The sequence below is a fragment of the Podarcis cretensis genome (assembly GCF_951804945.1).
Source record: "Podarcis cretensis genome assembly, chromosome: Z".
NCBI lineage: Eukaryota > Metazoa > Chordata > Lepidosauria > Squamata > Lacertidae > Podarcis > Podarcis cretensis.
In genome coordinates, this window is record NC_137184.1 from 1273404 (window position 1) to 1296597 (window position 23194).

The 23194-nt window shown below is 46.3% G+C and overlaps 1 protein-coding gene across 2 annotated transcripts in view; it reads right to left on the reverse strand.

Annotated features, from left to right (window-relative positions):
• RABGAP1 (RAB GTPase activating protein 1) overlaps positions 1 to 23194 on the reverse strand; it is a 95992-nt gene that overhangs the window by 57076 nt on the left and 15722 nt on the right. For both annotated transcript variants that reach the window (XM_079961991.1, XM_079961990.1), the window contains 10 exons: positions 15091 to 15331; positions 13807 to 14011; positions 11938 to 12112; positions 10762 to 10919; positions 8153 to 8263; positions 7263 to 7329; positions 7003 to 7105; positions 4956 to 5125; positions 2649 to 2823; positions 767 to 860 (listed from right to left, as the gene is read on the reverse strand). In XM_079961991.1, coding sequence (XP_079818117.1) covers positions 767 to 860; positions 2649 to 2823; positions 4956 to 5125; positions 7003 to 7105; positions 7263 to 7329; positions 8153 to 8263; positions 10762 to 10919; positions 11938 to 12112; positions 13807 to 14011; positions 15091 to 15277 — 1445 coding nt within the window. In that variant the 5' untranslated portion in view covers positions 15278 to 15331. The remainder of the gene's footprint in view (positions 1 to 766; positions 861 to 2648; positions 2824 to 4955; positions 5126 to 7002; positions 7106 to 7262; positions 7330 to 8152; positions 8264 to 10761; positions 10920 to 11937; positions 12113 to 13806; positions 14012 to 15090; positions 15332 to 23194) is intronic.

Genomic DNA, 23194 nt, shown 5'->3' on the forward strand with positions numbered 1-23194 from the left:
ATAATTAAACAAATCCATGCTCTTTTTTAAAAAAAGATGACAGATCTATCATTTTAGAAATGTGGAGGAAGCACATTCATGTATTCAGAAAGGTGGGAGGGGGACCAGGCCCACGTTGGAACATATGTGGCAGGTAGGTTCACAGGAAAAAAAACGGTGTGCATGCAAGTAGAATCACAGATCTGAAGAGCTGGCAGGGACCCTGAGGATCATCTATTGCAACCCTCTGAATTTCAGCTGAAGCCTCCATGACACACAGCCATGCAACCTCCCCTTAAAAACTTCCAGTGAAGGAGAGCCCACCACCTTCTGAGGCAGTTTGGAAGACATCAACATCCAAGTGCCCCATGCTCATAAAATGAGGGGAGCAGTTCCAAGGCATGCAAATGGGCACAGAACATCTATTCAACAGAGGCTGATGAATGAGGACTGGCTGGCAGGGCTCATGGCAGCAGGGGACTTCCAGGTAAGGAAGCTGGCAGGAGGAGTCTGCAGCAGCCCAGGTAAGCCTTCTAGTCTTAGCTGGCTTGTTTACCACGTGTGGGAAGTGGCTGTGGGTGGAAGTTGACCTCTCTTGCCCAGCAGCCTTCAAGGAGCATATCAGGTAGCAAGAAGCACAAGCTGGCTAGGACAGAATGGATCCAGTGTATGGCAGCCTCCAGTGCCCTTACCTGCCTGCCTCTTTGTCATTGTCTTGCCTGCCTTACTCCCAACCATAAGCTTCTTCAAAGAGATTGGTTCACAATAGAGGGGTGAGCCTGCTTACCATTTGGACAAGAGGTCTCCCCATGTCTCAAGGATTTTCTCTGCACACTCTTTGGAAACGTCTCCAGAACCACTCAGGAGAGGCTCGTCGTTATCTGTAAGACACAAAACCCGCACAGAGGAAGGGGACATGAGAGCAAGAAGCACCATTTCTGACCTCCATTTAAAAGGAAATACTAGGATGCGCTGCACCTGTTGGATCAGGCCTAACCTGTGCAAACATGGCACAGACAACAGGGTGGTTCAGCCCAAGCCAGAAGAGAGGGGGAAACAACACATCCCTATTTTATGCCGCAGAGCAGGAAAAGATGCTGGGCATGGGGAGCCCTTTCCAGGCAGAAGGCAGCTCTCTTTCTCTCATGCATAGCCTTGTAGGTCTGCGAGCCAGAAACAGAGTGTGGGTGCAGCAACATATTTGGCTCTTCTTTTGTACTGTATGCTGCATTCCAGCCATGCAAAAGTCAGAGGTTTCTACACACTCATCAAAACAGGCTCACACAAACCTCTATCCCTGGAAGCAAGTGGGAAAAGCACCTGAGCAGGACGCAGCCTGTGGGGAGCCCTGAGGGCTGGACAGAGACCTGGAGGGTTCAATTCAGCCACCGGGCCTGAGGTTCCCCACTCATGCTCTACAGTCGTGGTCAATTAACCACACAAACTAGAGAGCAGAAATTGAAAGTCCATAAGTATGATCTGACCACCACCCTGACCATACACGTGCAGGCACACACTGCTTATGCCCCTCCTAGCCCCACCAGCACTTGCCAGCCCAGAACAAAGGCCTGCGCTGAAAGCACCAGTAAGAGTTCTTAGCAGATCACTTAGGATGGTGAGCAAGGGCCTGGTACTTCATCCTCCACCAATGGCCAACAGCTAAATGCGGCATAAAATCATAGAATTACATATAGAGTTGGAAAGGTCCTCTAGTCCAACCTCCTGCAGTGAAGGGATCACAGCTAGATAGGTATCTGCCAAATACGACTTTTGGCTTCATGAAAGCACTGGGAATGCTAGTATGGTAGAGGAAAAGGAAAAGCAGATTAAGTCAACCGAATGCAGCCTTGCCCAACCTGGTGCCCTCCAGATGTTTTAGACTGAAGTTGCAGTAGCCCCAAGCCTAGGGAAGGCACCCAGGTTGTCTAAGGTGATGTAGAAGAACAGTAGTAGTATCTGCAGTTACCTTCAGCTTTGAAGCCTTCAGTAAAAACACATACAGCGGTACCTCGGGATGCGAACGGGATCCGTTCCAGAGCCCCGTTCACATCCTGAATGGAACGTAAGATGCGACGGCGCGTCTGCGCATGCGCGGGTCACTTTTTGCCGCTTTCGTGCATGCGTGTGACGTCATTTTGAGCATGCGCAAACGGCGAAACCCGGAAGTAACGCACTCCGTTACTTCCGGGTCACCGCGGAGCGCAATCCAAAAGCGCTCATCCTGAAGCACATTCAACCCAAGGTATGACTGTATAGGGCTGTGCAATATCAGGTTTTCAACATCACAATGTATCACCAGCTAAACATCGTGATATAGTGATACATCACCATGTTGATAGGAAGGAGCATCGACCCCAGACCTGCAAGGTGCTGGGATGAAACAGCTGCCACTAGCACCTGGCCCAGGGAGGAAGGAGGCAGCTGGAGAATGAAGGTTAGGTGCCAGACAGCAAGCCCCACCCATGATGTACTGCCAGGTGAAGACACCATTGCGATCTGGCCCTCAAATCAGTCCTGGGTGATATATCAATACATCGTCCAAGCCCAAACACATAACGCGTTTGTAACCTTCTCTGCAGCAAACCTTTAGCTGATTCACAGCAAGAGGCAGTCTTGACAAAGCCATCTGCTTGCTCTGCTTTGGAGGGACACAGCTAGTCCCTTCTTACCTTCCTCTTCATCATCCTCTGGTGGGGATGGGATCATGGAGCCCTGAGATCCGGACTGTGGCAGGCGGAGCACTGGGCTCGCGGTGGTTTTTCTCCTCTCCCTTTCTGACTCACTCTCCAGGCATATGACTTCATAGAGTGTGTCTGTGCTGTTCTTCCGGTCCTTCTGCTTTATCTGAAGGATACAGGACAGATTAGGTTTCAGCACTGTGGAAGAGCTTGACAAGAAATGCCTAGAGAGACTCACAAGCAACTTTCTGTATATATCTGTGAGAAGGCACAGGAGGAAGAAATTATTCCTATTCAACAACCACAGAGGAGGGATAAAGAAAATAATTTTGGTTAGTCTTTCCGGATTCCAGAGAGACATCTGCCAAAGGTCCTTTGCTCTGTAGCCAAAATGGCAAAACTTTATGTTAAAGAGTTTTGCTCTTCCTCTCAGAAGGCCTTGATGCATAGGAGCTAGAGGGCAGGAATGAGGGAGAGGGAGAAGAGGGAGGTATGTGGAATTCAGACAACTGCCCTGGATACAGATTCCACTATGTTCTAGCTCCTTAATGCTTGGGGAAGGGGGATTCCAACTGCCTTCTATAAGGCAGCAAGACAAGACCTATGGTCTTCTGGGGGAGGCTGAGATGCTTATTGTCGTTTAAGTGTTGGAACCAGGACCTGGGAGATGAGGGTGCAAGTCCTCACTCAGCTACAGAGCTCAGCGATTGACCTTCAGCTAGCCAGGTCTCTCAGCCTAACCTACCTTATAGGGTTGGATGTGAGGATAAATGAGTAGGCAGAGAAACATATATGCCCCTTTGAACTCCTTGGTGGGATAAAAAGGTAATAATAAATAAATAAAATTAAAATATTTTCATTTCAACTTCTGATTCACTGTTCAGAGTTCCTGCCTTACAACCAGGTCCAAGATGGCGCCCCCCAACAGAAACCATTTCCAGAAATTAAGCTCAGGCTTCATTTTTTTCTGGAAAAAGTGAGTTATTCTTTTCACCAGGCTGCCGCCACTGGTAAAATTCCAACACCAATGGTAAATAAAGATAAGCATACACCCTTAACCACTTGCAGCATGGCTGCTCAGATGTCTGTAAGAATCAGGTTCTCTTTGGAGGTTTATCAGGCAAAATCTCTTTAGCACCTCTTCAAAAGAAATACCCCAAAGCAAAGCAGTGCCCCTCCGCCCACAACACCCAAGATGAGCCTGCTCCTTGTAAAGAGTCAGATTGGGGCTGAGAACAAGCCAAGACCAAAGGAGATAACAAGCCTCACAATGAGAGTGGGTGGAGCGAGACAAGAGCCAACAGAATTAGCTCAGTAAGATAAACTTCCTTAAATTAACAAGGCTTATGCTTTTAGGGCAGAGAAATATTTATAGCCAAGAGAAGCAATTGTTCAAACTTCTCCACATTTCACCTTCAAGAGAGGAGAACATAACCTCAAAGACTTCCCACACACCCCTGCCCAACGTGCCAAGGCATGAAGTTCCACTTCTCCAGTGGAACCTCAAATGTGCTGCAATCATCTTCCTTTGATTTACAAGCAACTCCCCATTTGTGTGGGGTTGTATTCTAGGTCACTATGCGCGTCAGCAGTCGTGTGTAAGCCCATTCCGCACCCCTTTCCAGGGCTGAAAAGGATGTGTGTGTCAGGGGTTGCGTGTCAATCAGATGCCACCCGTACTAGTTATTTGATTCACATCCCCCCTTCCCCCCCAATGAGCTCAAGGTGGCGTACATGGTGCTCTTTCTCCCCATTTCATCCTCAAAGCAATCCTGTGAGGTAGGTTAGGTAGGTTATTGTCTGGGATCCCTGTCATCCTTGGGGTTTATGAGGGAGGGAAGGGGGAGAGGGGCAGAGAGAGACAGAGGCTCCAATGGACACTGCACACTGGCTAGCCAAGTATCTCCAGAAAGTCATTTCCCATCACTTGAACTTTTAACTTTGAACTGACACACCAGGACACCCACCAACCCAAGAAGCTCAGAGAAGTTTGCAGCCCCACTTAGCATTCCAAGGAAGGAAGCAACTCTGCCCATCCCTGGGCTGCTGTGTAAGAAGGGAAAAGATGCATAAACCCAGCCTCTCCCAACCCTCCCAGCGATAGGTGGGAAGTACTGCCTGCGCAAGGGCTGGACTCAAGCCCTCAAACGGCATCAGGTCCAAAAGTTTAGCTTTCTCCTCTATGCGAGACCAGAGTCCCAGAGGAACATAACTCAAAGGACCACAGAGTTAGGGAAGGAACGAAAGGGCCCGCCCCACAATATCCACACCACTAAGGATGGGACCCACAAGCGTTACCTGCTTCAGCTTCAGGAAGAAGTTCTCTGTGGAGCTCCGCTTGCTGAAAGGCCAGAAGAGCCTCTCGCTGGCAGGGCACACACGGACTTTGGTCTCCAGGAGGAACCGCACAGGCTCCTGCACCTCAGTGATCACCAAGTCGACAGCCGTGGTCAGGAACAGCACTTTGTCTAAGGAGAGGAAGCAGGGAAGCTGGTGTTTCCCCTCAGGCCATTCAACACAGCCCTTGCCCTGTGCCTGTGGCCCAAACCGACCATGCCAGTGTGTCCAAGGCACAGGTAGCCAAACCCCAGGGACATCCATACCATGGTGACCAAGTGGGGTTATTCCCAGGTTAAGGGTGAACAGCACTGTAGCTGAAAGTTGTTGTTGTAGTAAATTATTATTATTAATTATTGTTATTATTATTACATATAAAATACCTCACATTTTCCCCACCTGTTAAAATCACTTTTACTGTGATCTCAAAACATTTGCACGTCTCTCCATCCCATTTAAGATCAGACAGAGATTGCAAGGAAAGGGGAGTGGATAGAAAGAGACTTTTAAAGGTTTCTGTAAGCGTCCTCTCTCTTCCCTTTAAAGTCCCTGAGATTGGGAATTTAAAAGGGAAGAGGGAGACAATTTGCAAAGGCTTTTTCAGGCCTCTCCCCTATCTCACTTCAATCTTGAAAGTGGGGCAGGGAGCGAAGTTTGCAAAGCATTTGGCAAGCAAAGGCAATGGAAGGGATTTTTCCAGCACTGTTTCTGCTTCTTTCTTTTTGCTTGCCTTATTTATCTATTGATAAAAAAATATTTTTAAATTGATATTCATTAAAAAATATCAAAGTACCTTGACTGTGTGTGCCTGTTCCCAGCAGAGAACCAGCATGAGCAGCCAAAACTGAGCAGGATTTAGCCCCTGCTCTTCAGCTAACTAGGAGTAGGAGGGCTAGATCCTACTTTGGGCTGCAAGTCCCTGTCTGCACAGCCAAAGCAGAAGTGAACCCCACCTTCCTGTCCATCATGAGTCATTTCAGCTGAGGGACAGGTAGGTGTGGTTTGTAGGAAAAGGTCTTGCAGGCCAAACCTCATCTTGGTGGGCCAAGATTGGCTTGCGGCCTGGAGGCTCCTCACCCCCACCTCAACTAGCACATGACAGAGGACCTGGCACACTCCATAAACCAGGCAATGTTGTAGCTCACAGCCAGTATTTTAAATGGAGTCCAGAAACAAAGTCATCTCCCAGCAAGGGGAATTACATTTCCCAGCATCTGCTTCACATCTTATGTGGGCTGTCCTATCGTTTTGGTGCTATCCTCCTGCCCTTGCTCCCACCTGAACTGTCTTCCAGAGTCTGGCTTGAAGGGTTAGAACACAGAGACATCAGTTACGTCTCCATGCCACACACACGCACCCTGACTCAACGCCATCTCAGCTTGACAAAACACTCTTGACAAAACAGGTTGGCAACTTGCTGACTTGGGACCAGGTGCCCTCCTGGATTTCACTTTTTTGTGGCCCTCAAATGCTTCTGAAGTTACCCCATTCTTCCATCCCATCCAAGTTCCTTCCTTCCTATTCTTCCTGATTTTATAAAAGCATGACAACACACAAGGATGCTTTAACTAAAGTCAGAAAGGAATTAATTTCACTTGCTTCGCAGAACAGTAATTGTATTGGTCCACTATAGTACTAACAAGAAATCCTCTGTGTGCTTCTTTGAGTGTACTCCAATCCAACTCAGTGGAGCTTACACCCACCTAGACCTGCAGGGGACTAGCAACTCTAATGTGAAACAGCCATGGTGAAAACTGATAAAAGGCAGTCTTATTTCAAGGTTAGTTTATCCAGAACACTTAAGTCTCCGGCTCCACCCACTGTCAGTATGTGGCTCTGAACAGACGACCCCAGACGGAATGAGGTCCTCGATAGGAAAAAGATTCCCTACATTCGACTATCTGGGATAGCCCACTGATCATTGCACACATATCTAGGAAAATATACAGGAAACAACTTACACATCTCAAGCAATCTGACCCAAACAGAAAAGTCACTGATCACAAACCTTTCGGTGTTTCTTCATTCAGTTTATGGAAGTGTGGAGACTTTGTGTTCCAGCTCCCAGTGATGACATAGGACTTCCCATCAGAACTTTTGCCCATAGACTCCTAAAACCACAGAACAGGGTGAGTTAAAACAAAGCCCATAGGCTCTGCTAGATCACATCACAAAATACACTTGAAATCACCTGGAAACACACAAGCATCATGTCATTTAGTGGGGCTATTTGAGGGGGAAATCTCTGGAAACTGAAGGGCACCTTACCAGATCCAACAGGTGCATATTGCCACTCTGCACATCCTTCCCAGGGCTAAGGAGGAGCCCAAAACACCTGTGATTTAAAAAGAAAAAAAGCCAACCTCTAGCAACCATTTCCACGCGGAACTGTAGTTCTGAAAAAGGTAGTCAGATTTTATGGGGTACTTTGGTGGAGAAAAATCACAGTATGTACTAAACTGTTTAACAACTGCCCCATCAGCTCTTAGAGCAGAACTGAAATGAGGAAATGGGCAGCAGGGTTAGAGGAGATTTTCAGCTCAATAGTACTTTACAAGTACTTATTTTATAGATTTTATCATGCTTTTCAAGAGAGTCTCATCACAAAGCGGTGAACACAATACAAAAGACACCATTCAAAACTTAACACAGCTCCAAACCTTAAAAATGCCAGCACACACAAAACCCCCTACAACCCACCAAGCACAGTAAGAATAAACGTTAGCAGCATTTCAGCATTCCACATAACAACAACTTTATTATTTGTACCCCACCTATCTGACTGGGTTGCCCCAACCACCCTGGGTGGCTTCCAACAGACATAAGAAGGCAATAAAACATCAAACATTAAAAAACTTCCTTATACAGAGCTGCCTTCAGATGTCTTCTAAAAGTTGTGTAGTTCTATATCTCCTTGACATCTGATGGGAGGGCATTCCACAGGGAGGGCACCACTACCAAGAAGGCCTTCTGCCTGGTTCCCTGTAACTTCTTGCGGTGAGGGAACCTCAGTGTGGGGGCTGAATGATGGGGGCAGCAGGGAGGGGGCCTGTCTGATCTTACTTGGGGGAGAATTCCATGGGTGTGGGGCCACCACCAAAGATGCCCCTTCCTGCATGCCCACCAAAGCTCTTCAGAGGAAATAGACACAAAGTTACCTTTCAATTGCCAGTTCTTTGTTGGTTGTCTGTTGTACGTAAATGACGATCTTCTTGTCGATGCCTTGGCGCAGTTTAAAGCACTGCCGGTCCTTGTCTTTGGGGACAGCACTGTGGTCAAAAAGGGAAATGTTCACACGGTCCTCTTATTTGTAGTCACACATTTGAGAACAGAATCAGTAGGCAAGTGACAGTTTTCACAGAAAATCCAGAGTCCAGAAATCTAAGAGAGTTGGTGATTCGACAAGGACAACAGCATGCCCTAAAACAGGAATCACCAACATTTGCAATCTCACACACCTCTCTCTTGCTCCCCATCCCACACCTGAAATAAGGCGGGGGGGGGGAGGGGGGAATCAATGCTTATAGTTTCTTTCAAGCATATTGAGGGTGGTGGGTAGTCTTAATGGAAAACTGCAGCTTGGGAGGCAAGAATTAATCTCCAGGACACACACACACACACCCCCCACAACAACAATTAGGCTTGAAAAGGCTTTTTAGAGTCTGATTGTGGCAGGGTATGGAAGGATGGTAGGACATAAGTGTTCCAACCAATATTGGAGAACAAACAGTAGAGTGTAGAGGAATGAAAACATAAGGAACTGGAAGCCCGAGAACGGGGTCAGAAGATCTAAGATTTAGCTGAGGTGATAATTGAAGACTGGTTTTTTTAAAAAAAAATAAACCTAAGATGTACTAGAATGTACGTTCCTATCAACAATACGCACAGCACTCTCTTTTAAAAGAGGCACCAAGATTTTTAAAAGGCAATTTTTTTTTACTCAGCCACCAGTCTGACACATGTAGAGCTGCTATGGCAAGAACGGACAGCAGGTGGCCTCACAGCTCTATGACTCCAAAGGCAGTGCATATCAGAAGGAAAAAAAGGTGGTCACTAGATACAGCATGCTAAGGATACAGGTCTTCAGTTTTCTGGGCTTGGCAATGGGCGCTCAAATGCAACAAAGTCAAGAGACCAATATCTCCAGCATGTATCCAATGGGAAAAAAACCCCTTACGCACACAAAAAAACCCGCTTTGAGGGAAGGAGGCTGGACGAGATGGGCCACTGGCCTGATACAACAAGGCTCTTCCGCTTTTTAAAAAAAAAAAAATTAAAATAATTTTTATTACATTTTCAATTTTTGTAATCACAATATCCATACGAAACATCAATAAACTCAAACCTTGCTCTTACCAGAGCATCGACCTCCTCCCGCCCCTCTTCCTGACTTCCATATATATTTACTTTAATCTTAGCATTTCTATCTAAGATTCTATCTAGCACTTCTCTCTTATTTTTATATTTCCCCTTCCAACAATAATAATAATTTTTTATTTATACCCCACTCTCCCCAGCCAAGGCCGGGCTCAGAGCGGCTTACAAGCAATAATAAAAACAAGATAAATGATTACAACTTAAAAACAAAAATTAAATACAACATTAAAATAATGGAACATTAAAATATTAAAATGTAGCCTCATTGCAGGAGGAGAAGGAAAAGGGAAAAAAAGAGAGGGAGGGAGGGAATCAAATTGGCTCCAAGCCAAAGGCCAGGCGGAACAACAACAAGGCTCTTCTTATGGTCTCAAGGGAGACCTGGAGGGGCACAGCTCCCCGTTGTGGTCTTAGGAGGCCCTCCTGTTTAGGCAGTAAGGTATATTAAAGGTAAAGGTAAAGGTACCCCTGCCCGTACGGGCCAGTCTTGACAGACTCTGGGGTTGTGCGCCCATCTCACTCAAGAGGCCAGGGGCCAGCGCTGTCCGGAGACACTTCCGGGTCACGTGGCCAGCGTGACATCGCTGCTCTGGCGAGCCAGAGCCGCACACGGAAACGCCGTTTACCTTCCCGCTGGTAAGCGGTCCCTATTTATCTACTTGCACCTGGAGGTGCTTTCGAACTGCTAGGTTGGCAGGCGCTGGGACCGAGCAGCGGGAGCGCACCCCGCCGCAGGGATTCGAACCGCCGACCTTTCGATCGGCAAGTCCTAGGCGCTGAGGCTTTAACCCACAGCGCCACCTGCGTCCCCAAGGTATATTACTTCACTTTAAAAATATGGTTGGCTAGCCCTGGTGCCTTTGTCGGGCTGTCCTGCTCCTTCTCCTGGGAGGGGTCCTGAACTTCTGAGTGTTGCCTTGTCAGGGCCAGGATCCAGCCCCCCCTGATCCAGCTGCATGGTGGCTCTTCCCTTCTTAACAAAAAGGGCCACTACTGAACAAAGTCCACACCAGAAGAAAACAGCATATAAAATTCCCATACCTGATTTCAGACAAGGTACTTCACATTTACTCCATTTTTATTGGGTAGTAGCCAACGGAGTCCATATTTATTTCAATGGGTCTACTCTGGGAATGACTTAGTCAGCTATCACCCATTTTAGCTTCCCGTTTACTGACCCCTCATTAGCCACACCCCCTGCATCATTCATAAAAAATAAAATATACCATTTTTAAAAGGTTAACACAATAAAATCAGACTACATCCACATAAAGACCATTTCAAGCAACATAAAACAATTCTTTAAAAAGCATTTCAAAATCCAGCTAAAAATAACTTGGACCATATTTCATGTTAAAAAGGGTTCTGGAGAGGAAGTGGGGAAACCAACCTGAAATATCCTTTCCCATCATCTTCTTTTATTTCCAGAGAAACAGAGAAAGTAAATATGTCACTGTCTGGTGTCTGCGGAGCAGAAGGAGCAGCAAGCGGGGTTTGTTTGGCAGAGCGGCGGAAGGCGGTGGCAAAACTGTACAGGATCCGACTCACCTGTGGACACGAAGAGCCAGAGAGAAAGAAAGTCAGCAGCTGGGATTCCCACTGGGGAGCAGAGTTAGGGAAACAGCTCTTTTGTTATTTCTGAGGGTGGAGTGAGTTCGTGACTGGCTTAGCAGCTATCCAGTGCACTTTTGAAGTTAATGAGGGTTTCAACACAGGGCTGGTGAGACACTCTAATGTAGTTTTCCCCAACCTGGTGCCTTCCAGAGGCTTTGGACTACAACTCCACCAGCTCCACCTAGCAGAGGTTAATGGCCAGGCATGGCAGAAATTGTAGTCCAGAACCTCTGGAGCACACCAGGTTACATTACACCCACTCTGTTTATTTTGATAGGATATGCTTTTCCACTTTCATTAGGATTCTCCAAACTCCCTTCAGTTGCTCCGCCTCACTCTTTGAATTTGGTGCCTGAATGGAACACCTCTGCCATGGCTTCCTTTAACAGTGCAATTCAGTGCAATTACTTTCAGTACACAAGGCTGCAGCCCAAGTCTGTGACTATGAGCCAAATCAGAAATTTGTGCCAAAATCTAACAAATTATTCCATCTTGCAAGTGCATATCTTGAAATCCTTCTCAGCAACACTGCTCGTTATCAACGCAGAAAATAAAGACCTGATCACAGTCAGAGTTTAATGAGCCCAGCCCAGAATAACTGAAGCATAGTATGATGCTAAACTGTCAGCACAAATAAATGGCTGGAAGCAGAAGATCTGCATCATCAGGGTTACCAAGGATCACTAAGAAGGTACTGACATTATAGGAAGGAGATTCCTTCTTTGGCAGGAAGAGGAGGACATAAATTTAATTAATAAATGAAATACACCTAGCTGCCTTAATACTGAGTCAGACCACTGATCCTTCCAGCTCAGTATTGTCCACACTGATTGGCAGCAACTCTCCAGGGTTTCTAGTACAGGATCTCTCTGGAGATGCCAGGGACAAAGCCTGTGATCTTCCACATGCAAGGCAGGAGCATCAACAAAGGCAAAGCAGATGCTGAACTTACAGCTTCTTGGATTTCACACCGGAAGACATGAATTCTGAAGAGCTCCGAGTTGTAATGGCTTTCAGTGAAAGCGAAGCAGTCGCTTTCTGGAGTCCCGTCGTGTCCCCGCACACAGAACAGGATCTTGTAAATGGGATAGTTGGCTATTTCGGTGTTTGTTGGGGGTTCTAGCAGCCTGCAGAGCAAAAGGGGGAAATGAAGGTGTGAGCTGCAAATGCTTCACCTTGAAGACAGACAAGCTGCAAGTAGTTTAATGATAGATCCAATCTTTATCTAATTAACTGGTCAATTTAAGTGAGCAAAATATTTTCTAATAGGCTAAAAAAGGATCTAAATTGAGCAACTTAGCTCATATTCAGAAGTGCACCTTCTGTGTTTCTGCTTTCTTTCTTACTGAATGCTTTTACAGCTCTCCTTAAAGGAAGCAAAGGTGGTTTTCAAAGAAACATGTTTCCCTGATGGAGGACTGTTCATACTTGACGCCCATCATGATCTATGGGATGGCTTTGAAAATATGAATTTATTCCCGACTCTCTTGAATCACTCTGTACCATCCCAAGAGTATTATATTTGTAAATGCCAGGTTCACTGATTGGAGGGCAGATTGGACATCATTAGGCCCTCACTCCCACTAGCAAAGACTTCCACTAAGGCAACATGACTTTCCCTATCTTTCCTCCCACACCCAGTTGGCTTCGGGGGTAGAAGAACCCTCAGAACAGCATGGGGTAAGCTGAATTGCTTGCTCTGTTGGAATAACTGCCATAGTGCTACACTGAACTCCTTCCACTGGACATTACAGATAATTTTAAAAGAGTTCTATTCTTTTGCTGACATTAAAATCTTCCATCCACATAAATCAGAAGTTGCAGGAGCAGACTAGACAATAATTATGCCTCCATTCTCCCTTTTATAGATTTCGTGTTTGAGTTTTAACGCCTGTTATCTGAAAAATAATAAAATCAGTGCTAGCACAGAAAAGTCAGCACTGGCCACCAGAACACCTGGGAGGCTGAAGGAGCGAACTTCCCTTCACTGACGTCCCCACCACCCACCCGCCTTTTTGCTGCTGGCAAATGTCTATGGGGACCAGAGAGTTGGCAGTGAACCATCTAGCCCGGTGAGAAGATCCCTAGCCCAAATGAACTTCATCTAAGTCAGGCTGCTGCAGTCACCGTGGAGGGAAGCAAGACCGCACACTTACTTACAGTACGGGTTGGCTTTATTATTTATTTTGCTCATTGACTTAAGATTTTGCACTGTACTTGTATCTAGATTCATTTCTTTGCAATACAGTAAGCCCGCAACGTTCGCACATTTAACTTGTGTACATTCAGCTTTACAAGCTTCAGAAAATAATTTATAAAAATTAAAAAGGGGCTGGGTACTGGGGGGAAAGATGTTTGCAATCCCACCCACCATTTCACCTTGAAGTGTTTTGACTATACGTAATTTTGGCTTTGGGCACAACCTCAAGAATGTAACCCCTGCGTAAGTTGTGGGATTGCTGTACTGGCATTTATCCTACACTTCCTGAAATGTTTTTTGTCTTATTTGAATGCTCTGACATGTTCCATAGCAAGTTGTGTGTCCCCCGTCCCCCCCAAAGTTTTGTACTTTGATAAACTGCTTTAGCACTGTGGACAAACAGCATAGAAATAAATGAAACTTTTAAAAAAGAAAATAAGCAGCCACAATTTACAACCAGTTTATCAAAGAAGACTGTCTTGGTGTTTCCCCATAGTAACCATGAAGCAACTTAGAAACTATTGCCACAGTATACAAAAGCAGGTCCTAAAAAACACCACTGCCAACGACAGGTGGACCTACAGAGCCTCCCACAATGCCACACCACAGGTGGGAAAGTACCTCACAGTTCCCTCCGACACATTAGGAACCGAAAGAGTCACGTCCACGGAAATCTCACACTGGCTTCGCAAGATGGACATCATCCTCAGGGCCTCCACCTCGCTCCTGGGAGCATTGACCGAGGCACAGCCCAAGTAAGTGAGCTTGCTGAAGACAACACTGTCCTCATCAGCAACTGGCGTAAAAGGACTCGACTCCTCGGAATCTACAAAACAGCAGAAAAGCGGAGTCCGTTAATCTGTGTATCGAATTGCTAAATTGGATCAGTATCCTCTCCCACTCACATTAAGTTAAAATGAGTCTCTCCTGTGTAACCAATCTGACTCTCAGATATGACTATTTGCACCCTATCTGATTTGCAGAGTTTGGATCTGCACCATTAAGCAGGGGTGCCAATGGGAAACTTTAGTGATATCAATGATTGAAATTGGCCCCTTCCCCCTGAAAAAGCAACCCACCCTTTAGGGAATGGTTGTGAGAGACCAGCCATGTTTGGAAAAACCAGTTCTGAAGAGAACAGCTAGGAAGGACAATGAAGCCCCCTGGCCTGTCTCTGCTCAGGATACACAAAGGCTGCTCCTCTCCAAGAAAGCACCATAGAAGTGCAAAAGGCTTTATCTGGCAGGGTTCAACCTCAACAAGATCGTCAAGTTCCTAGGCATTACTGCTGTGCAGGTTAAGACTTAGTAACACATTTATATTCTGCACTTTCCATCCTTTAAGCCTACCCCCTAGGGCAGCTCCCAACCAAAATATCTAACCAAAATATCAGAACCAAGTAACGAACAATACCAGGGAGGACCAGGAAGAGTCACCGGTCCCAGTTTCATAAAAGACAGGCTTGAACAAGGCCATTTTGACCTGCCTTGTAAAACACTCCCTATGAAGTAGTCAAGTCTCTTACAGAGCAGGGAATTCTGTATTGTGGATGCCACTGAAAAGTCCCCCATGTCCCTTGCCTTCACCATCTGAACCTCAGAGGGTAGATACAAAAGAGAAGGCCTTTGCATGAAGTTAGTTGACCAGCTGCTGTCCCTTGACATTTGTCAGCTGCCTTGAGTGTTTCTGCTGGCTTTCTCCATTATTGCCCAAGCTAATTGTTCATTAGCTGCCTTGAGTGTCATTTTGACAGGAAGGCACAATATGAGTATTTTAAGAAATGACTTTCAGAAACTCACCCCAGATTTGCTCTGCATCTGTGCTTCCTTCTCTCTCTTTCAGAGGCTTCTCATGACCCGGTTGCACCCTCTCATTTCCCACCCACCTGCCCCAAATTTCTCTCACCTCCCTGCGCTGGCTTCACTGGCAAGCTCATATCAGGTTTCTGGGGTCCCGCCACAGACACAGGGTTAATTGTGGAGGAGGCGGAAGCCTCAAGGAGGACTGGCTCATCTCCCTCTCCTCCATCGTGATGGCTGTCCTCCTCCTCGTGTTCTCGGTCATTTGATTGGTCTTCCATGGGGGGATCCATTAGGACGTCTTCAAGCTCTTTCTGCAGTTGCTGCTCACTCCCATTCCCTATAATCTGCGAAAGCAAGTGGCAAAGGGTCAGCCAAAAGAGGAGAGATGGGGGCTTGACTGAGACCAGACACACATTCACTACAGGAGGATAAAGAGAGGTTAAAAGCAGTTCAAATAACTTTGCATTTTCTCAACTCTCTCAAGAGACACAGATATCACTTTAAGGTTTCATTGGGTACCTGCAATGTTCATGAAAACAATACATAAGCCTACTAAGATCCCGGCCTTATGGAGATGCAACAGGTTTGGCCAAGAAAATGTTGCACTGCTCTCTCCAGCACAAAAGCACAGGAGCAGCCCTACAGACTTCTGAATGTGTAAACTGCACAGTAGAGACACAGAATCAAGAGCAACAACAGTAGTGGAATTCCGATGGGCATTAATGACAGCAAGGAGCTGGGAACAGCGTGGCTGAGCATTCCACAGTGGTTAAAGCAGACTGGGAAGAGGCTGCAGCACCTTCACAACTCATAGATGAAGGCAACTTCTCCCAGGCACCCAAGCTGCCAGGGCTGCCCTTGTGGTCAGCACCATACCTATTTCTACCATGGCTTTCTATTCCCCACCTAATCCTTCCACATTTACCAATTTAACTAAAATGCCTGCCTGCTGACAAGTCCCAGCCTGTGAAGTTACACCTAGATCAAGTAACATCTGACCATCCCAAACGCATTTGTGTCAAAACAATGGAATAATATAGTATCTACTAAGGAGAAAGAATGCAAAGAGGCGCCCACTCAGAAGTCTTCCCACAGCCTGCTGCATAAGGCAGCACTGCTAGTGTTTAGCCTTTCAGACCTAGAGGCAGGGCCCAAGCCTCTGGTCAAACATGCTGGGTGACCTTCAGCTAGTCAATGCCTCTCAAGTCTGACTTGCTTCACAGGGTAGTTGTGAGGGTAAAAAGAGGCACCATGTCACTGATTCCATTGGAGGAAGACTGGGGTGAAAATGTTGATTACTATTAAGCACTAAAGCCAAAGCTGTATGGTATGCGGCACCTTGCTCCCGCTTCTCCCTCACAGACAGGGACCATGTGGCTCCTTTGGCACTACTGACTGCATTTATAACCCCAGCATTTTCTCCATGGAGCTCAAGGTGGCTCACATGGTTCTCCCTCTCCTTATTTATTGCTCACAGTGAAATAGCTTAGGCTGAGAAGCACTGACAGGCCCAAGGTCACCCAGTGAGCTTCATGACTGACTTGGGATTCAAATCTGGTCTTCAAGGTTCTAGTCTGACACCCTAGCTACTACACTACCATGCCAAAACCAGCCTGCCTCTGAGCCCATCTGAGCCCCCACTTCTCCCTCCCATCCTGTGCCACGGTTCTCCACCACTGCCTGGCCACAAACACCCCTCTCCCCCTGCGTCCCTTGGCCACTTTCCAGCCAGCTGGCTCCCACTGAAAACTGAAAGGGGAGAGTCACAGAGCTGACACTTGGCCAGAGGTAGTTTGTGGCCAGACACATCTTATGGCTGCTTCCTCCAAGATGTTCAAATGAGAAGTTGAAGGAAATGATTCAGAATGCAAGCACTCCCATCTTCCCCAGGAGAAATAACTGGGTACAGCCACCTTTTAAAAGCATCCCCCTCCATCTACTCTCCACCTCACTTACCTGCTGGCTGCTTCCTTCCAACAAAGAACACCAGTCACTTAAGCCTCCTGTGAAGTGGAAGTGCAAACAGTACACAAAACAGGAGTTTTCCTGCCCTGTCAACGTGGGAGTAAACTACTGAAATGGTAGGTGTGGAGATGCCACCTAGTCACATTCACTTCCATCTCCAGGACAGGAGGCAACCTCCAGAGCCACAAAGCTAGCCAATCCTGGCTCACAGATTCAATGCGACCGAGACCATAGCCACATGGAACATTACCATCTCCACTTGGAAGGAAGTCTTTCATGTATCGGTACAAGGACAGACCAAGATGGCCTGAAATCTGGTTAAGCCTGTTGAGCTAAATTAGACAGCAGGTAGCTTTGCCCTGTAATTTGCATAAGAAGAGAACAAGCCTTTGGAGAAAAGCTGTAGGCTCAGAGGCAGAGCAGTCGCTTTGTGTACCAAAGAGGGTGCCATTGTGAGTCCCTGGCATCACCAGTTAAGATAATCAGAAAGCAGGTGGAGAGGACAGACCTTTGCCCAAGATCCTGGAAACTGTGGACAGGGGAGATGAGGGGTACAGAATCCTTTTCAGCCCAAGGGCTGCATTTCATTTATAGGGAACCTTCTGGGAGCCAGAATCAAACGTAGGCAGAGCAATGTATGTGACTCTTGCCTTTGAAATGTAGGCTACATTCCAACCATGCAGCAGCAGCTAGGGATTTGCACACACCTCTCCATCCAGGCAAGCTAGAGGCTTCATCACAGTTCAAAAGCCAATTCCAGCCAGGCAAAAGAGCCCAAGGAGGATACAGAGCAAGGCTAGTAAGGGGCATGGTCTGTGGAAACTGTGAAGACGGTCCTGGCAGCCGGAAACGCAGGACTGGATTCTGCCCTGGGGCTAAGGTTCCCCACCCCTTGAGTAGACAATGCTGACCAACGCCCATGGTCTGACTCAGTCTGAAGCAATTTGACATTTCTTTTAAGCGTAGTAGAAGGCTATTGCCTAGGTTTCTGTGCACAGAGAAGACTCCAGCAGACAGAATGAAGAGGCATCCACAAATAATCTGCCCTTAAAAAGTCAAAATCCAAAAGGAGGGAGAGGAGATCTTTGAGGATATTTAACTGCGTAGTTAAATACGCAGGTGAAGGGACGCAGGTGGCGCTGTGGGTAAAAGCCTCAGTGCCTAGGGCTTGCTGATCGAAAGGTCGGTGGTTCGAATCCCTGCGGCGGGGTGCGCGCCCGTCGTTTGGTCCCAGCGCCTGCCAACCTAGCAGTTCGAAAGCACCCCCGGGTGCAAGTAGATAAATAGGGACCGCTTACTAGCGGGAAGGTAAACGGCGTTTCCGTGTGCGGCTCTGGTTCGCCAGAGCAGCGATGTCGCGATGGCCACGTGACCCGGAAGTGTCTCCGGACAGCGCTGGCCCCTGGCCTCTTGAGTGAGATGGGCGCACCAACCCCAGAGTCTGGCAAGACTGGCCCGTACGGGCAGGGGTACCTTTACCTTTACCTTAACTGCATAAAAGACCATATGCAAAGGGGGCATTTCAGCTGGAGAGACTTGCTGGTTTCCAGAACAAGAGAAACAAATATAGTAGAACTTAATTGATCCACCATATGTTATAATACAGGTGTAAGAAACCTGGGGCTGCCCAGATATTATTGGGCCTTCAACCCCAGCCAGCATGGCCAATAGTCAAGGATGTTGGGCGTTCTGTCCAGCAACAGCTGGAAGGCTGGAGGTTCCCCATCCCAGCATAATATATGAAGGGATACAAGTAGACATTGGGCAGCAAGGAATGTGTCAGCATGCCAGCCAGCAGGTTCATCATCACCCATTAACATTACAGGAACTAAGTTGTTAGTCATTGCTATGTACACTGTAGGTGACTGCAGCCCCGTTCTCGGGTCTTTGGCTGCCAATGATGAAGCGGAATTTGGCCCACCATAGGTAACAAACTTGCTTCCCTCTAACTCAGGACCTTTTGGGTGGCCCTAAGCAACATGTGACCCTCACATCCAAGCAAGTCACTGGGCCTTGAGAAGGTGTGAGGTGTGAGAGAAGACCTCTGGCAGGGTCTTAAAGGCCTCTCGTCTTCTTTCCAAAGCAAAGTTAGTGCTTTCCCAGCTTTGGGAAGAAGATGGGAGAGCTCTAGGACCCTGCCAGAGCCTAATACATCTTTCCCAAAGCCCAGAGCCTTGCTTATCCAGCTTTAGGAAGGCAGCACAAGGGTTGGTGGGGTGGCTTCGCTTCCTCTGCCCCAGCCCCACATGCAACAAGGCAATATGCAGCCAGAGTTAGAAACTCAGATATATAAGCTAATTGCCAAATGGCACCTTGAACCTAAGTTACGGTCACCACAGCAGAATGTCTAGGTACCTTTTTTAAACTGTGAAATTTATTGTTATTGTTATTATTATTATTCATTTCATTTATATACCACTTTATATTTTAAAGAAATAATCTGAAAGTGGTTTACAACATATTAAAACATCAAATAAAACAATCCAGTATAAAACAAATTCAAGCTTCAAGGAAAATATTTTGGATCCTTCCAGGGTGGATTAGATTTAAATTAAATTTATTTAAATCATGATTTAAATCACTAGTCAGTAAGACTTGTTTTAAATCATTTTTTTACAGAAAGACTCCTTCTTGCTAGTATAATCTTAATATTTACAACCAGATGACGGTTTCATTTTTGGAATAAAAAGTGTTCAGAGCAGTTTTTACAGTTATATCAAAAATTACTGATTTGGTTATACTATTAGAAATACATAGACAGATAATTATGGAATTATAGTGAGGTTTAATAAGTTAACTGTTTACATTTGGACATCCTTTCCGCTGTACTTTATTGGAATGAGAAAAATAATCACTTCCTTAATAACAATTTAAAACATTTATTTAACTAAGACAATACTGTAACATTAAAGCATACATATCCATCTTTGTTAACTGATGTGGTTAAACAATTCTTTTTAATTAAAAAAACTTAGTTTCAGCACACATGAGAAACTTAAACAAATCCTTATTTCCTGATGAATAGCCTTTGGACTGTAATGTAACTTAAATAGAAAACTATCTTTAAAAATATTTTTCCTCCAAAAGCATTTTATTTTTAAAATCTGATTTAAATAAAAAAATCTGATTTATTTTTCCTTAAAAAAATAATTGATTTTTATCCACACTGGATCCTTCTCTAAGCGACATTTTGTTTTCTCCATAGTTATTGACCTACTTAATCTATATAGCTGCCCCTTAGCAGAAGTACTCTTGGAAGCCACCATGGTGTAGTGGTTATCGAGTGTCGGACTAGGACCTGGGAGATCAAATCCCCACTCAAGTCATGACCTTGGGCTAGTCACAGCCTCTAAACCCACCTCACAGGGTTGTTGTACGAATTAACTGACGAGGGGGTGAACCATGTACTCCTTGCAGAATATGGTGGGATATAAATGCAATAAATAAGCTCTTCTGCTTACCTGCTTAAGAAAGCTGGAGAGGCTAGCCAGATGGAGATATCAGCTGCCAACCTGGCATCCAAAGATCTCCATGTGGTCGCTACTGGACCTGCTCCAGTTGCAAAACTCACATGTGTGCAGCCTGTCGGTTCAGGGTTGAAGTACTCTTGCAACCCACTTTGGTATGAAAAGCTGGACTGCTGGTAACGCAAGAGCATAAGAGCCCTGCTGGAAGAGGTCAATGGCCCTTTTAGTCCAGCATCCTGTTCTCACAGTAGCCAACCAGATGCTTGTGGGAAACCAGCAAGCAGGATTCAAGCACAAAAGCACTCTTCCCTCCTGTGGTTTCCAGCAACTGGTGCCAGGATCAAAGCATGTTGGCAAGAGGCCCTTATTTTGCCGGGTGCTGTCAAGTCTTTCAACTCACTTCAACCTCTGATTAGCACCCCCCCCCTCAAAATGTGTAGGCAAATGAGGGGCAAAAGCAAGCACAGAAGTGACTCTCCCAGAACAATGCCTGTTAAAAGATGTGCGCGCTCAATCGGACACCTCTTAGCCCGATCACTGCTCACATAATGTAGGAAGCTGAGAGCCATGTAGGAAGTCGAGAGCCAGTGTGGTGTAGTGGTTCAGAGCGGTAGTCTCGTAATCTGGGGAACCGGGTTCGCTTCCCCGCTCCTCCACATGCAGCTGCTGGGTGACCTTGGGCCAGTCACACTTCTCTGAAGTCTCTCAGCCCCCCTCACCCCACAGAGTGTTTGTTGTGGGGGGGGGAGGGAAAGGAGAATGTTAGCCGCTTTGAAACTCCTGAAGGGGAGTGAAAGGTGGGATATCCAAACTCTTCTTCTCTTCTTCATTATACAGAAACCAACTACTTGATCACCTTGTAAAGTATTGTGAGAGGCAGGGTCTCTCAAGGGTCCGAGGCAGATCCTAACCCTTCTAACCAGAGATGCTGTCAGGGACTGAGCAATGGTCCCCCAGCCCCCAACATGTGCAAACACACACTCAAGTAAACTAAAGGAGGAGGCCATGTGATTCTGAATACTGGCTGCCAGGAATCACATGTGGGGAGAGCTGCTGTCAGTGTTAGAAACTCAGGTACATAAGATATTCACCAGATGTCTCCTGAAACCTAGGTTACAGATGCCACAACATAATTCAGTCACCCTTTCCATTTATATTTTCGAAATACATGAACTAATACATAGTTCATATCAGTGGCACCTTGTTAATAACACATTTTTAATAGCAATTCTTAACTGGGCACCACAAACAAAAATGGGGCTCAGCCCCTGTAATAGGTAAAGGTAAAGGTACCCCTGCCCGTACGGGCCAGTCTTGACAGACTCTGGGATTGTGCGCCCATCTCACTTAAGAGGCCAGGGGCCAGCGCTGTCCGGAGACACTTCCGGGTCACGTGGCCAGCGTGACATCGCTGCTCTGGCGAGCCAGAGCTGCACACGGAAACGCCGTTTACCTTCCCGCTGGTAAGCGGTCCCTATTTATCTACTTGCACCCGGAGGTGCTTTCGAACTGCTAGCCCCTGTAATAGTGGTCAATAATTAATATTCACAGCTTTGACACTGTTTACCATAGGTCTCATCCTTCCTCTGTGGTAGCCCATCACTTCTCCCATTCCAGCAATGCAACTTCCCCATCCTCCCAGTGAGAAGCCACAACCGTGGAACCAGTGTAAGCTCATGCCATGGATGTGCCCTAGGATTTCTAGCTGTGCTTGAGCATTGCAAGCTCTTTCCAGGCCCTACAACTTTAAGAAGATAAAAAAGAAAAACCAATCTCGCCCTGTAATAATTACTCCCTTGGAAGAGGCATGGCAATAGGAAGTGAGTGTCAAGAGCGGCATTCAAGGCAATGCTAGCATTTATGATCAGAGCTCTAGCCTTGTTCAACAGCATTCCCAATGGTGAGACGGCAGTAAATTTGTTTACACGTACACCAAAAAAGCCACTGGTAAATTTTATATTTCATAAGTTCATTGAGAAGAATGAATGGATGCCAACTGAAAACCCAATACAGTGGTACCTCAGGTTACATACACTTCAGGTTACATACGCTTCAGGTTACAGACTCCACTAACCCAGAAATAGTGCTTCAGGTTAAGAACTTTGCTTCAGGATGAGAACAGAAATCGTGCTCCGGCAGCACGGCGGCAGCAGGAGGTCCCATTAACTAAAGTGGTGCTTCAGGTTAAGAACAGTTTCAGGTTAAGTACGGACCTCCGGAACGAATTAAGTACTTAACCCGAGGTACCGCTGTATTAGGCATGCTTAGAAGTTTCAAAGCATTTCAGGTCAAATATTTATGGTGTATTGGGACAAAAAATACCACAGGATACTCATTTGCTAAATACAAGTGAAATAAATATGCTAAACTACAGCATTGTAGGCATCAGAAAGTCTTCCAAGGCAAGTTGACAATTTTCCAATGCAAATTAACCTAATTTGCACAGATTCCCCCTCCCCCTGCATACAATCCAACCCCCGCCCCAGAAAACCCACATCACTATTTTTCAACACTCACACTCTGTATTCCAGGGCATGTTTTCTCTCTGCCCAGAATGTAGAGCCTTCTTTCCATGCACAGTTATGCACTTCTTCAGTGAAGTAAAAGAGGCCAAAACTATAAGAGGAAACCTAACAGGCTCCACGTGGCTTGGGCTTCCCCCAGGACTCATCTGAGGCTGCCCTGCTTCCCTTAAGCATCCAGACAGCAATCACTCAAACACAACAAACTCACTCAAATAACACAGCCAAGACAAGAAGCAAGATAAGGTTCAAA